Source organism: Acanthisitta chloris, unplaced genomic scaffold, assembly GCF_000695815.1.
Source record: "Acanthisitta chloris isolate BGI_N310 unplaced genomic scaffold, ASM69581v1 scaffold6350, whole genome shotgun sequence".
NCBI lineage: Eukaryota > Metazoa > Chordata > Aves > Passeriformes > Acanthisittidae > Acanthisitta > Acanthisitta chloris.
Window position 1 is genome coordinate 1 of NW_008652097.1, and position 16147 is coordinate 16147.

At 38.9% G+C, this 16147-nt stretch overlaps 2 protein-coding genes across 2 annotated transcripts; one reads left to right on the plus strand and one right to left on the minus strand.

Moving 5' to 3' along the window:
• The first annotated feature begins 539 nt into the window (after window positions 1-539).
• On the plus strand, window positions 540-8186 carry SPATS2L (spermatogenesis associated, serine-rich 2-like). Its single transcript, XM_009075876.1, has 4 exons — window positions 540-674; window positions 1167-1269; window positions 4646-4860; window positions 6870-8186. The coding sequence occupies exons 1-4, from the start codon at window positions 540-542 to the stop codon at window positions 7263-7265; spliced, it is 849 nt and encodes a 282-aa protein (XP_009074124.1). The 3' UTR covers window positions 7266-8186.
• Window positions 8187-10260: 2074 nt separating this feature from the next.
• KCTD18 (potassium channel tetramerization domain containing 18) lies at window positions 10261-15574 on the minus strand (the record flags this gene model as incomplete). The annotated part of the gene is given in 9 exon segments (XM_009075887.1): window positions 10261-10426; window positions 10428-10791; window positions 11460-11564; window positions 11923-12017; window positions 12903-13096; window positions 14003-14025; window positions 14028-14108; window positions 14111-14191; window positions 15404-15574. Coding segments are annotated over 9 exon segments (1280 nt in total), but the record flags the coding sequence as incomplete, so codon positions are not given.
• Window positions 15575-16147: the final 573 nt, after the last annotated feature.

The window sequence follows — 16147 nt, forward strand, 5'->3', positions numbered from 1 at the left end:
ATTAATCAATATTTAATATTTAATATTTAGACTGTTGGCCTTTAGTACTGCTTTGCTATAGAAACAGCAACTGTGTATATTCTGTACTTGAGAGCAAAATTGCAATGCCAGGGATTTTGAGGTAAACTATATATGAACAGATCTTCTTTCAGAGGAACTGAAATGCCCCTGTGTAAATAAAATACAGCATGTCTTCAGAATCAGACTGGTGACTCAACGTAATGCTTTTTTCCATGTCTCTGTGGAAGGCTTCCTGATTTTGTGATTAAAAATAAAGCACCAGAACACTTAAAACAACATGTTTGCCCGATTTTCTAAATGTTGAAGGACATTCTTTGGTTTTCTGACAGCTATCCCATTTTCAGATCCTTTTCAGTATCAGGCAGTTCAGTTAAATATGCTGATTGACTTAATCTGTGCAAGCAGCATATTGGAAGTCCAGTTGAAGTCAGGGGTCCATGTGTTTGTCTCACATGTGATGCACACTGTTAATGCCCAAAGACTAATAAATTACAAAGCAATTTACCTTCCTGGCGTTAATGACTGACTATTGGTATTTGGCAGTGGAAATCCTGACTGCTCGGCAGAAGAAAGCTGAGGAGCTGAAGAGACTGACAGACCTAGCCAGTCAGATGGCTGAAGCACAACTGTCTGAACTCAGGGCTGAAATTAAGGTCAGGCATTCACTTCTGCTTGGGTATTTTAACTGCAGAAATGCCAAGAAAGAGCTGTCACAGTAACATGCCCAGGCTGTTAATGGCCTGCTATGGGCCAAGGGGTAACTAGTGTATAGATGCTATCAGAGAAGGGTGAGCTAGGCCCTCATAAGTGTAGCAGCGGAGAGTTTTGCTGTTTGTGTATTATTTATAAGACTCATTTAACAATACCTTGATACCTTGAGGTTCAGTGATCAAACACACATTCTCCAGTGAAATGGTCCCCTTCCCAAGTGTTGGAGTGATCTGCCCATGACCGGGATGTGAGACGTGTAACTTAGTAAGGATGGGAAAATACTTGGTTCTGCACAGAGATCCTGTGTACATGGCAGGGCCAAGAGTTTGTTGAGCCTTAAAGTGAACTTATGAGAAATATTGATTGGTTTCTGTACCATCCATATAGTATTTTGCTCAGAATGTAAGTCACTATTAACATGTCTATTTTTGCAGCACTTTGTGAGTGAACGGAAATATGATGAAGAGCTGGGCAGGTCTGCCCGATTCTCCTGTGATACAGAACAGCTGAAGACCCAAATTCAGCAGTGTGGAGAAAGTAAGTGCTGGTGATTTCTAACACCAAATTTCATAGAATCATAGAGAATCATAGGATTTTAGGAGCTGGAATGGACTTTACAGATCAAATTTCTCAGAACATAGTGTTCCACATACTTGTTCAGCAGAACCACCAGCATATGTGCTGCCTGTGTGTGTGCGTGTTCAGCAAGCCTGACATGAGTGGTGTTTCTGGATGCAGCAGGCTTGCTGAACACACACAAGTCAACTTTACAGTATGCAGCATATTAGACTCCCTGTACCTGTGCTGCACAGTCCATCTGCAGGTGCGCAGTGCCCTCTTTGTCAGAGATTTCCAGGTATCACTCAGATCAGTTGGAGTTTTCCATCTAAACAGGATTTCCAAGAGGAAGTAAAAGTCAGCTTCAGGGAATATGCAAATTAAGTAATTTATTAATAAATAGTAAATTGGAAGCTTCTCCTTGTGAGCATAATGTTTATGAGACCGATTCAGATCTCTCCTGCTAGGAAGTAACTCCCCAGCTTTATAACAGTATCCACTGGGTTTTCCAGGAACTGAATGGAGTCCCAAATCACAGAATCATTAAGGCTGAAAAAGACCTTTAAGATGACTAAGTCCATCCATCACCCACCATGTTCACCACTAAACCATGTCCTCAAGTGCCATATCCATATGTTTTTTGAACATTTCCCTGGGCAGCCTGTTCCAATGCTTGACAACCCTTTCCATGAAGAAATTTTTCCTAATATCTAATATACACCTCTACGGTTCAGCTTGATGCCATTTCCTCTCATCCTGTCACTTGTAACCTGGAAGAAGAGACTGATTTCCCCCATTGCTACAAGCTCATTTCCTGTAGTTGTAGAGAGCAGTAAGGTCTCCCTTCAGCCTCCTCTTCTCTAGGCATCTGTTTCCAAATCATCTGCTCTTCTAATTGCAAATTCAGGTTCATGTTTTTCCTTCAAGTGTCATGTCCCTGTTGCAAAATACAAGGTAGCCTGTTTCTCATCTTTGTCATGCTTTTTTCCCCAAATAAAAGTACATGCTATAATGTTTTGTCCAAAATGTTACCCTGTCCCATGGTATCCCATCAGTACCATCCTTCAGGAGAAAACTGTTAAAACAATACTGAACTAGTGCATCTTGGTGCAAGGAAAATAATAAATGTTTTCAAGTAGTTACTAGAAACAGAAAAGGAGAAAATACTACACAGGCTGCTAATATGATCTTCGGACTGCACAGCTAAAGAACTGACTGCTTGGAAGCATAACCAGTTTAACTCATTAGACCATAAGAATTGCTTTCGCAGAACACTTTGAAGATCCATCTAATGCCATATCCTGTCTCACTGAAGCCAACCCAGGATGTTTCAAAGGAAGGCATTAGCTTCCCAATAATGCAGCTAATTATTTACGGTCACCTCATAGACCCTGTCTCATACCCTGAAGCCTAAGAGCTTGAAAATTCTTTAGAGATTATCCTGACTAATATAACCACAGCTGGTATTGATACAACCGTAGACTATTTTTTAAAACTCATTGAACTACTCTCCTAAATGACTTGCAGCAGGATTATTTCTGCAAGTTAATTATTTCATTAAGGCATACTCACTTCCGTTGAGCATTACATAAGCATAGTTTGATGCAGCCTGTTGAAATCGGGTTAGGGAAGTCAAAAGAACAGCTATTTGTAGGGGAGCAGTGTCATCGTAGAAGTGACTGACAGTGCACTGTCTGAACAGCTTAGCACTCACCTGTCCTCAGTGACCTTAATGGGCAACTCGTGATGTTGGATGTCTTTGACAAGAGCTTTTCAGTGCAAAAGATTTTTCTGTTCTATTCTCACAATTAAGACCATACCCTGCTAGGAGCTACAAATACCCCTCAAACAAATTAAACAAGGCCTATCACTAAAAGCAGCCACTTTTGAGGGCTTTAACTAAAGCAATAACCAAACCCACAGAGATTGTGGAAAGGAAGGTATGTTCTAGCATGAGGAGAGGGTAGGCAGCAGTCACTCATAATGAAGGACAGGAAGAAACAAAAATAATTGGATTGCTGTGTCCAGAATGCGCAGTGGTGGGTTGTATCCCTTTCTTGTACATGTTTTTTGTTAAAAATATGTTTTTATGAAAGCATCTGGGTTTTTATATAGGCTTACATGTGCAGCAGTCTATTTGAGATGAGAGAGCACTAGAATTCAGTGACAGTTGGCATCATTGAACTCAGGAGATAAAATTCAGTTTATTGTGCAGGTCATTGCATTCTTTTTCTGAAGAGGACACCTCATAGAAGTAGCTGATGTTGACCTAACTGAGTAGGATCCTCAAAAAACCTAGCAGATGATGTTTAGTTACTGAAATTATTGCTCATCTTCTTTCTCTGTACTAAAGTGAAACAATAGAAGTACCTCTTAGATAAAACATGTGTCTCTTTGAAGTGAGCCTTAGTTTTGTCATCTGTACCAGAAGGAAAGAGAACATTTCCATAATAAGAAAAATCAGGACAGCAGATTAAGATCAAGAGCTTTACTTCATTAGCCTCAGAATCCTATTTGAGACTGCTTGGGGGCCATTGCCAGGCAGTCACAAAATACTAAGAAGTAGGGAGTAGGAATATACTGAGATGAGCAATAGTGGTTCCTGATGGTGTAGACTGCTATGGTCTACATGAACTGGAATAGTGTATTGCATTCAGTTCCAGTTTTTATAGATATCCATGGCACAGATGAACCTTTTTTACCCATCTCCTTAGAGAGGAATAAACAACAGACACTAGACTTCATTTCTTCTTTAAAATGTTGAGACGTTCTAAGGGGCTTTCATGGCCATTACCTGTGTTGTAGCTAGCACATATATAGACAGCAGTGATGTAATTCCATGGTTCTGTGATCAAAGAATAATTTGGAATAGAATTTAGTCTGTGAAGTCTGCAAGCACAACTTCCTTTGGCCTCAAACAATCAAAAGAGTTACTGGCATATCATTCACTTCCCATGTTTCTTCCTTTTTTTTGCCTGAAGACTCCTGTTAGGAGCATCATTGATAGGACAGCAGTGCATGGGGCAGTCCGGACAGCACGTGTTCAGTTTAACTGGTTAAAAGTTGACAAGCAAACCAACAGATGCCACAAATTCTGAAAAGCTCTCTTGCATGACGAGAGCCTGGCCTTCTGCCAAGCTCCTTCCAGTTTTAGTGCAGTGCCACCACATTGACTCTTTTATCTCCAGAAGTGCTTCACAATGAGGCAGTTTTACAGTAGTAAAACACTGACTTCAACCCAAGCTTCCTGAAATGATGCTTCCCAATTAGTTGTAAGCAGAGTAAGAATACAGCCTTACATTTAGATGTTGATCATTTAACTGATAGCACATAATTCTTTTTTTGTTTTTTACAGTTTCTCACCCAAAGAACAATTATTCCTCAAGAACACCATGTAGTTTAGTGCTGTCTTCAGTGACCTCGCATGGAACTGGCAAGCAAAATACGCACACCCGAAAGTCCTCTAGTAATGTCAAGAACTCTGATAATAAAACAGCCAGCATTAAAGTACAAAGTCATCTTTCTTCCAATCCTCCAGAATCTTCTCAAGGAATCCCAACAAATAAGCAGGTAAGAAGCCAGTTATGAACTAAATTAAATTGCTTCAAAATTTTTAGAAAAACATACAGTGCTGAAAGTTGTTAATACAAAATCATGCTGGTTTGTGGTCTGTATATTTAATTAATGATTTTGGAAAATATGCAAGTATAGATTTTCCAGCTTCATTTTCAGTGCAGTGTGAACATAGAAATATCATATGAGGAGAGACTGCTGTCTGGCATTCAGAAGTGACTAGTAGCAGTTAATAGACTGAAAAAGAACCCTCTGTAATAGCTAACTGCCCTGTATGTTACGATGGAGAAATGTTTATTCCAGATCCTTGACAAGTTGGCAGTTGATGTGCTATTGAAGCATGATTATTAGATGCCCTTTGAAAGTGGAATCATGCCAGGTTTCAAAGTATATATAGCTTATAGTATTGTGCTATATTGGTAGCTATTTTGTTCTAAGACCACCTTAGAATGTCCTTGTACTGTTGTGCTTAGGTAAAGCTGCCACTGAAGTTGGTCTGAATTTTGTCCCAGTAAGGATTTTGGGCTCAAGTAGGTACCTGAAGGGAAACGTAATAGCATTACATAATGTCGGTATGTGTATGGAATCAGCTGCCCTGGCAGGCATGCAAATAAAGCATTTCAGCCACTTCCCACTAAGGATCAAAGCTTTGTCTGAGCAAAATACCACAATGGATGTCTCTTTCACAATGTGTATTCTTCACTTGACTTTAACTTACATGTAAATTTCCATTCTTCCTGCAGTCTTAATGTAGTATTTGCAGAACAGTTTGCTAGGAAAGGTATTTTCATGATTTTGGGAAAAAAAATCAATATCAGGTTTTTCAGTGCTTCTTAACTGCTCAGAGAAATCATACAGTAACCTGAGTCAAAAGGGACACACAAGGATCACTGAAGTCCAGCTCCTGGCCCTGCACAGGACAGCCCCAAAAATCACACCATGTGCCTGAGAGCGTCAATAATTCTTGAACTCTGTTAAGCTTGGTGCTGTGACCACTGCCCTGGGGAGGGGAGCCTGTTGCCCTGCCACCCTTTGGGGGAAGAACCTTTTCCAAATATCTAACTTCAACCTCCCCTAACACAGCTTCATGCCATTCCCTCAGGTCCTGTCACTGGTCACCAGGGGGGACAGATCAGTGGCTGTCCCTCTGCTGCCCCTTGTGAGGAAGCTGTAGACCCCAGTGAGGTCCCTCTTCAGTCTGTTCTTCTCCAGGCTGAACAAACTGCCACCCTTTGGGGGAAGAACCTTTTCCAAATATCTAACTTCAACCTCCCCTAACACAGCTTCATGCCATTCCCTCAGGTCCTGTCACTGGTCACCAGGGGGGACAGATCAGTGGCTGTCCCTCTGCTGCCCCTTGTGAGGAAGCTGTAGACCCCAGTGAGGTCCCTCTTCAGTCTGTTCTTCTCCAGGCTGAACAAACCAAGTGACTTCAGCCACTCCTCATACGGCTTCCCCTCTAGACCTTTCCCTGTCTTCATAGCTCTCCTTTGGATGCTCTCTAATGATTTTATATTTTTCTCATATCCTGGCACCTGAAACTGCACACAGTGCTCAAGGTGAGGTGCCAGAGTACCAGTGCAGAGCAGAGTGGGACAATACCCTCCTTGGACCAGCTGGTGATGCACCCCAGAATACAGTTGGCCCTTTTGGCTGCCAGGGCACCCTCATATTCAACTTCTGTTGATCAGAACCTGCAGGTCTCTTTCCTCAACAGCTGCTGTTGAGATGTCTAGTATTTCATCCCCTTTTCTGTGTTCTCTTGAATCATAGCAGATTTCATTTGGCATCGATGGTGAACCTGCCATCTAAATTTTCAGGCTATTCAGATGTAGAATGATACCTAGTTCAGTTTTTAAGTGTTATAATTAGAAAACTCTGGTAACAACCGAAACTGTATAGTGTTTCACCTCTCCTAGTTACACTTTTAATTCTGCTTGCTGTATTTCTTGTCCTGTTGAAAGGATTCAGATAACCTAACAGTTACCCAATTTCTTTTTGGGTAGAATGGGCCTTCTAGCCAGAGACGAAGATTCAACCCACAGCACCAAAACATGCGGCTCAGTGGATCTCTTAAGTCACAAGGTGCCGGTAATGAGGCAGATCAAAGTACAAAGAGTGGTTCCAGGTATGAGCACAGAAGACAGCAGCATAACAGCTTCAGATGTAAAAATAAAGGAGCTCTGAAAAATCAAGAGCAGTCTACAACTACAAGGACCACAGAGAACACAACACATTCCGAGAAGACCCGACGGAAGCATCATACACCAGACACCACGGAGCACAAGCCTTTCCAAGGCAGTGTTAGAAGGGCATCACAATGTAATTTATGTCCTGCAAGGATGGAGGTCTCTGCTGATGCCACTGTTCTTTCAGTGCCAGCTGTGACTCTGGTGGCTTAAAATGTCACAGTGATGGCAGGCAGAGAAATTTAATCTGTTCATTCTAGTTTCTTGCTGGAAATGCTTATTGGTGGAAAAAAAAGTCAGTACATAGTCTTTTAAATCTGTTGCTACTTAAAACTTGTTGGTAGCTTTGTTACTTACTAATGATCAAAATTAATTCATACTTTCAAGGCTTTCCCCAATATACTCGCAGTTATTTTGTCGTGACAGTACAGAATCTTACCAAAGCAGCATTTACTTCTTAGAAAAATGATACTTAGATTGGAAAAATAAATTGATAATTAAATTCATCATAGAAAAAAAACTGTTGTAGATACGTGGTTATACCTGTCAACATTATTATTTTATAGAAGAGCCTGTGTTAGAAGGATCCCAGGAAGTCTGTATGCTGCAGTGAAATCAGATAATCTTGTACAATTTTTCAGCAAATCTCTATACACCTCTTTCTTTCTGTGCATGTATACATGTACATACATGCACACTGTATACACAGAGTATTATTATATACAAGAACAGCCAAAAAAGCAGTTCATTTGATTTTCATTTATTATTCCATAATCTGAGATCTTTAAATTCAAGTATAAATTGTATTAAATGTATTGCATATTGGTATTTTTCATTGACAAGCTATTTTTGTGAGGCTGAGGAAATATCCTCATTTAAGTTTGGAATGTATATAGTAATGGCTATTCAGATGCACAGCCCTGTTCTCCATCCTTATCAGCCACTTTTCTATGATCAGTTGGATTTATTTTTTTGCATATGAAAAGTTGCAGGTCTTCTAGACTTGAATTCAAATTATTTTTCTATATTTTTGCGGTAGGAACCATCTGTCCATAATGGGAGCTATGACTAATAAATTACTTAGTCTTAGTGTTCCAGTTCTGTATTTCAGAAAAACTGTTTCTTCAAAAAAATTAAAATCTCCTTTTTAAAATATCCTGGTGTTTGCTGCTTTGCAGTGCCTACCCTTTGTGATCTTATGCAAATTGTATTTGCTTAGTTCAGCTGGTGTCAGTGGGAGGTGTTCAGCTGAGTAGGACATCAGAAGAGCAGGAGGACACACACACTTGAGTATCTTTAAAAGTTTATGCCTAGGTTATTGTTTGCTATTGCTTGTTACCAGTTTCCTCTGTCTAATTCCTGTTCATTGTCTGCACATGTCTTTAGTACTGACTGGTTTACTGTTCCTCTCTGGCCCTTGAAAAATAATCTCAAAGTGTAGAGTGAGGTGCATTCCTCACTCTAAGTTTTGTTTCTCTTTATACCTGTATACAGTTTCCCACATGTGAATATTGGAAAAAAATTATGTCAGAAGGCAAATAACTCATATTGATCTGAAAGGGTAGTGAAAGAAAAATAAACATGAATAGGTAGACACTGACTTTCTTAGCCTTACAAGCACTGCTTTTATTCTGTTAATTACCTATCACACTCTTAAGCTGAATGTTTTTGAGTAGTTGGAACTGAAAGTCCAGAATTTGTTGTGCACACCCATCAGAGGCAGCTTTTCAGAATTTATCTGCTGCCTTACAGTTTGACCTGTAATCTCACTGTAAGGGATGTAATTACAAATTACAGTACTGTACACCTTTACAGTGACTACTGTTCATGGCAAAGTTGTCTCCTTAAAAATATGTTAGCGCATGAAAAAGTGGGATTTTTACTTGTGCAAATCATGTTTCAAGGCCTTGTGGTTAGGAGAAAAGCCTGAAAATGTGATGGTTTCTAAATTATCTAGAAAATAAAACATTTAAAGAACCATTCTGTAATTCTAATAGTCTCAGGAATTTTAAGAACATTGCATTTTGGCAATGTTCTCAGTGTTCAGCGACAGCTGTATTTACTGTGCTAGTAAAGCAAGAGCAGTCGTAAAACCAGCAACAAACCTCAGCACCCGACTGTAAGCAAGGCTGCAAAACAAAGAGAGGTTTTGTTCACTGATTTTAACAACTAAAAGGGCTCTTTAAAATTAATGAACCAAATTCACCTTCCCTCTGCTGAGAGAAACATACAGCAGCTCTTCATTTTAGTGTCATGACTCAACATCTGCACTGGTACAATAATGTCTCCTCTAGCCTGCTCGGGGGGAAGGAAGGGGTCTTTTATCTTTCTTCAAACCAGGGCGCCTCCAACCTCAACTTCCATGGTTTGCTGCACAGAAAGTTGTCCCCTCCTAATTTGAAAGGACTGCAGAAAGACACAGGAGGGCCAGCTATAACTCAGACCCATGAGATTCCCTGCAGCTCCAGAAAAGCCACCCCACAGTGGAGTGACACAAAATGCCCAGGCTGCAGCAGCATTGCCTCAGTGGCAGATCAAACCACTTTGGGAAAGTAGTACATGTATGTCTCTGGAAAAAAAAAAAGCAGCCTTGTTACTCCCAAGGCATACTCTTCCCTTCCTGTATTTCTGAATTTTCTCACTGTATAAGCAAAGCTGGTCCCTTTCGTTGCTGTTAATAACAAAAATGGTGATTCACCCTCACCAGAAATACCAGTAAGTGCATTCAATGTGTGGAGGTCTTTAACGTACTTGGTATGTTGCAAACCTGTGGCAAACTTGTATCTAATAAAGCCCACTTATTTTTATCTATTTTCTTCCACTTTAAAGGTACAAATAAAGTTAATTCTAGTTAACGTTAACTGCAGTTAAAGCTGATAAAGAGATCTTCTTTTATGTTGTGCATGTACTCCCCTTTGAAGTATAGGCCAACAGAAATACAAATACAAGACACTGGAATGTTGGACTGCATGTGCTCTGTGTCTGAGGGGGTTATTTAATCCATTTTTCTTCCTTCTTCCCACCATCTAAAAAATATTTAGAAATAAAGCAGAAAACATGCTTCAGTGTTCACTTAATTCCTTCATGTGCTTTCCATGAAATTTTTCATCTAAATTTTCTACAAAATGTGTGAATAAATGATGACATGAGATGATGATCTCTGACCAGATGATGCAAAGCTGTGCAGTCTCTCGGGCTGAGTCAGACATTATCCATCCACTTTATCATTCTTACCCTTAATACTCTCTGCTAATACAGCTGGTTCTTTCTTGTTTAGTACCGTAGAAGTAGTAGGAATTTCAACAGCAGCACTGTCCTGTTCACTTGTTTTACTGGGTACAGAAGAAGGTGGCTGAGATGGTGTCCCAAGAAAGTGGAGTTCGTTTGAGCTTCACTACACAGTTGTTTACAGGCTTCTTAGTCACTGCAATCTTAAATGTCATTTGGCTTGGTGTCCCATTGCCAGCACTCTGCCTTCCACGGGGCTCCTGGGAATTGCTGGGCACAGATGTGCATGCTGTGGATACAGTTTCAGAAGCTTCTTTATACAGGGTCAAACTTTTGCTATTGGGCTGTTTAAGAGTTGCTGCAGAATGTGAAGCAGTGCAAGCAGATACCTTTATTGAAGCTGTATTTTTTACTTTGATATGGGTATTTGTTGAGGGACCTGAGAATCTAAATGGCTTGGGACCCACTTTACATGGTAAATAGTCTTCCTCTTCAGTATAGTCAATTGAGTGTAAAACAAAGAGCTTTAAAGAAATGAACTATATACATAAATTATTCTTTCTATAACATTATTACCAAACAGACAATCTGTGACAGCCATCCACAAATATGATGTTCTTTTAACTTTTGCTTGTGACACTACCAGCAGTTCAGCAGTGCAGTCAGGCTTGCCTTTCTGTGAATAGTACCATCAGTCTCTTCTACCTCTGTAAGATGACACGTTGAAAACTATAGCAGCAAAGTGGCTGCAGGGTGGCTCAGGCAAAAGGCTGGTCTTAGGTAATGTATTGAAAAGAGGTGTAGTCAAAAGTATCACCATAAAACAGAGAAAAAATTCTAGAAATTCCTTCTAAAAAGAAGGCATCTCACATGTGAAAATCACTCAACCTCTTGAAGTTTTCAGTTAAATGTCAGTTTTAACAGTCCATGTAACTAATACTGCTCTCTACTTTTTAAAATTACTCCCTGCTGAGAAGTCTTCAGCAGCCTAAAAAATAGTCATTTGTTTCTAGCAAGTTCAGTTCTGCAATTAAGCCCTATAACACATTTTATGAAAATGTAAAAAAAACCAGGGAAAACTCAACATCCATAGCTATTTAAAGAACCTGAAATTATGGGGTGGTGGGAAGATTGCACTGTATTTGTGCTTAATTTTAAGCTACCTATGCAAATCAGCATACCTTTCATAAACTGCGGGCATATGATGCAAACTGCCTTTCAGAGGGTGTTCTTCAAGGGTCCAACATTCAGTTAGCCCCTGAGGCTCTCTCCAGTAGCTCACACCTGAGTTTCAAAGCCACATCATATGGGTGAGCTGAGAGAACACAGCCAGTATCATGTGTATACACCTGACTAGATGAACATGGGTATTTTATTATGTAGAACTTCAGCTCTAAAACTGCTGACATGAGCACTGCTTACAGCCAGTGTACTTCTTCATTCATGTCAACTCATGTCTCCTAGTTAGAACATCCCTTAAGACTTCCCCCCTCACCCAAACAGCCGCTACTGTGGGGTATTTTACAATGTTACTGAATGACTGAAAGTGTGTGCAGAGTTTTTATTATAGTGAATTGACAAACATTTTTCTTATTTTTCTGTTAAAATATAGTACTACTGAAATAAAAAGTTAATACTCTACCCCTCCCTTCCCAGGCCTTGAAAGCATCCAGCATCTTTTTCAGCTCAGCTGCTGAGTAATAGCTCCAGATATACTGGACGTTATTTCCAGCTTCTCTAGAAATGTTTTAAAAGTAATGGTTATGTGACAAATTTTTTCATTCATGTTCTAATCCTCCTGGGAATACCTAGTCCTAAAAATGGATATTCATGAAAGAATAGATGTTCATAAAAGAATAAGTACAGAATTAATGATGTAAAATCTATTCTTCTAGATCTCATTCATTTATTCAAAGGGAAAACACGGTAGGAGGACAGATACCTGACACTATGTTTTCACATACTCTTGGAATAAATACTAATGTTCCCAGCCTAAACTTAGGAAAATACGCATCTTAATTATAAAGGTGATGAAACATCCAAAGCTCTATCTTAACCAAAAGATACAAAGGGAAGTACATTTCTGACACTGAAAGTACAGGTCTACCAATAACTTTGAACTACTGCCATAAAAACACATTACTAGTGTAGTAGAGATGTACACATTCTTTAAAGAACTAAAACCACTTCCTTTCATCATCAGCTCTCAGTGTTCAGCAGAACACACCTGTGTGAGTAACACCCAACTTCACAAATATTTCTGGAACATCTTCCTGGATAGGGATTTATTTGCTGTATTTAGTGTAAACATCAGCCTAAATTAGAAAGTAATTTTAAATTGTTGAGACATCTTAAAAATAACAAAACATTATGAGAACTTAGAGCAACTACGTTAGCCTCCTTGTGTGGACTGTCTCAAATTCTTGTGCTCCATGCTTAGTTTTTACCTTGTTTGTTTAATGTGGGCGTTGTATTAGCTGTTTTTGAAGCTGGAAAGAATCTGATTCCTTTCACAGATTTATAGTACAATAATACTACATTATGCTACATGTGATAATATTTAGGCATAATTATGTATTTACTCACTTCATAGTGCTTTCATGTGTTTGTCAGTCACTGTACCTTTTGCACATGCTTTCACTATGAATTTTCCTTCCTAGCACCTTAGTAATTGCATCAGTCCCATCAGCTCTTGTGGCATATGCACCAATGGTTTTACTTTCACAGCTTGCTCCAGAGGTGTTGAGGCAGTGCAGGACCCACACTGTAGGCTTGGTACAAACTAAATAATAAGACTCACAGAAATCTAACAAAGCCTGGAAAAAACATAACCCAAAAATACAGAAAATTAGTAAGAAGTCAGTATTTTTAGTTGGTAAGATTCCGTATTTAAGTTTTCTAACTGTACTGGTGAGCACTTTTAAGTAAATCAAGGATACCATTTTTCTAGAAGGATGTGTGCAGTATTTCTTATCTGATGTTAACAGAGAATGTTGTGAAACTAAGAGAAATTCACAGAAAGGCAAGAGAAATACTTAAAGGCATGGCAGCTCCTTAATATGGAGAGAAACTGAAAGACCTGGAAAAGCTTTGTTTCTTAAAAGAAAACTAGTAAGGGAGAATGTGAAATACATGGAATAATAACTTACTAAGAGAACATAGATTACTGTTAGGACTAACACAGCCAGATTTGGTAATATGGGTTAATTTCCAGTCAGTTAATTAGTACTGGCTTTGAAGTTACAATACTCTAAAATTGACAAACCTTAGGATTTTAAATAGTACAGTAATTTTCTTTTCTCCTTTCTTGTTCTAAAAAAATGTCAAAGTACATTTTGTCTTTAGAGTTTTAGGATGAATTTGTGAAACTGAAAACCAACCCAAACATCTTGAAGAGATCAAATCTAATCTCAAGTAAAATGTTAAGCCAAATAGGGAACTAAGCAATGTCATTCCTACTACCTAAGGTTTACAGACAATTTGCTTGTAACACAGAGTCAAGTTTAAACTGCTGTGGTATTGCAATGATGGGAAAAGCTGATATCCTTAACTACTATGACTGCATTGTCAACTTCAGGATCTCTTAGCTTAGATTTAACTCTGAATTCATTCATGATTTAGTGTGTTAAGTGCTAACTTGCATATACTACAGTTTTGGTATCTGATGCTAATGACTGGTGCAGGTTAGAGTACAACTTCAAAAATGTAAGAAATGTCAAGACCTTTTAAAGTTCTATATTGGACCATTGGCCAAATGGTCAGGCAGAATGTATGGATAAGGGATTCCAAAATTATCTGCTTCCTCCTGCAGTGCAGTTCAAATTTGTTATCTCCAGGAATCAGAACTTCTCCATGAAGATAATCCAAAAGATACTTAAACAGGTTTCCATCTTGATCAATTAGACATGATCCTGAAATCACAAATAAAATTACTTAAAATTCTGCTTCCAGCAAGTGAAGACAAACTGTTACGTTCTACCAAATCATCAAGTATAAAACTTATGTACTAGTTTTACTTACTCAGGAGGAGTAAGTATACTGTCTCTATTCTTCTAAAACTATACTTTGTTTCCCTGGAATATTTGTTATTTGAAGACAAAATTCTTAGTGCAGTAAACATTTCTTTTGTGAATTTCAATGAAATCACTAATCTGCATAGGACCATGTCAAGCTGTGCTGCACTCTGCTTAAAATGCTGAAATCTAAACCTAGACACATTTCTAATCCTAACTGCAGGTACATCTTTACTCAGTATTGCAGGGATTTTTTTCTGTTTTTAATCTAGATCATTTGAAAGAGATAAAAGTAGCATCAGCTCAGTACACATCTAGTCAAACCCTCCCTGAATATTGCTCAAGTTTTACAGTAGATTTTTGTTTCTTTTTTTTCTCTCCTTTGCCTGCTGGGCTCAAGGACCATATGGAAACCAACTAAACCACCCATGGCTGTATACAACAGGCTGTTCACTGCAGCTTTGAAAGATGGTAGCAAAGTCCTGCCCATAAAAATGCTACATATTTTTGATATCTCAAACAGTCCAAAGTACACAACAAGGAATTATGATTTTTCAACCATCAGATCTTTAAAATGGACATACTTTGGCAGGATTACCAAGTCACAAACCAGTGTGAAATTCGATCCATGAGTAGTTATATTCACACTTTTCAGTCAAGCCATGGTGGTGAAAAATGCAATTTCTAGTGGGTAAGGAAGTATTCTGAAACAAAGATTAGACCCAAATCTCCTCATGTAATGAACAGAGAGAATGAGATGCCTCTAGAGAATACAGGGGTTCACAAACAGGATCCAAGTTAAATGGCACATACTCTGCCAACTTTGATTTAATCTATTTTCATATTCACACTGAAGAAGTACATTCCAAACCCACAGTGCAGACTGAGACAAGGCAGGGGTAAGCACTGTACAAACGTGTATGTTGGCAAACATGAGCAGTCCTGTGGAATTCAGGTGAATTACCTGCTAAGTATAAAGCCATGCATGCAGAACTGTTTTACATCCTGGAATTAAAGAAGCCAAGATTGTGGGAAAAGAGATATACTATGAAATGCATAAACATATCTATAAAAGCTGATCCAAATGTCATACAGCCTCAACATAGTTGCCTGATTCATCCCCCTTTAGAGGAAAGCACTGGCTGAACATGGATACAAAGTCCTTGAAGTGGCACAAGGATTGGTGTCTGGCTGTGTGCAGACATCCTCACACGCTGAGTTGTAGGATGTCCTCCACATCTCCAGCTTTGCCCTCTTCGATTGCATTTGCAAATGATGATACTCATTTCCAGCTATTCAAACCAAAAACAAACAGAAGTGAATCTAATGCCAGTTACAGACTGAACAAACCGTGTACAACACCTGTGTGTTAGCTCAGTTCTGACATGTCTGTAACATGATACTGCTTTGAAAGCAGTTCTGGAGACATACTAGTGCAAATAGTCAAATGTTCTACACATTTACTATAAAAGAATATGGCATTTTACTTTGCTAGGAAACACATTACTTGTATAAAGCAGGAAGGAAAATGCTACTTAAATTTCATTTTCATTTGTATATGATGTTCTAATCCTCCTGTGAATACCTATGGCTAAAAATGGGTATTCGTGAAAAAACAGATGTTCATAAAAGAATAATTAGAGAATTAATGAGACAAATTATTGATTTGAGATAAAATGCGTGGTCAGAACTTGTGAGCAGAGAACTAGGAGGGCATCCCGAGAAATCTTGTTTTGCGTATCGCTCACAGCACGAATAACGCCGTAATTCTCTAATAATAATAACAACGTCTCTTCTTTAAAACCCGAGCTTTAATTAGCCCTGCTTTAACCAGCTGGGCCGAGCCCTCCCGCC

Coding starts and splice junctions, on each gene's coding strand:
- SPATS2L (XM_009075876.1), top strand. CDS start 540: ATGACTGACTATTGGTATTTGGCAGTGGAAATCCTGACTGCTCGGCAG. Junction 675..1,166: donor AACTCAGGGCTGAAATTAAG/GTCAGGCATTCA, acceptor CTATTTTTGCAG/CACTTTGTGAGTGAACGGAA. Junction 4,861..6,869: donor GAATCCCAACAAATAAGCAG/GTAAGAAGCCAG, acceptor CTTTTTGGGTAG/AATGGGCCTTCTAGCCAGAG.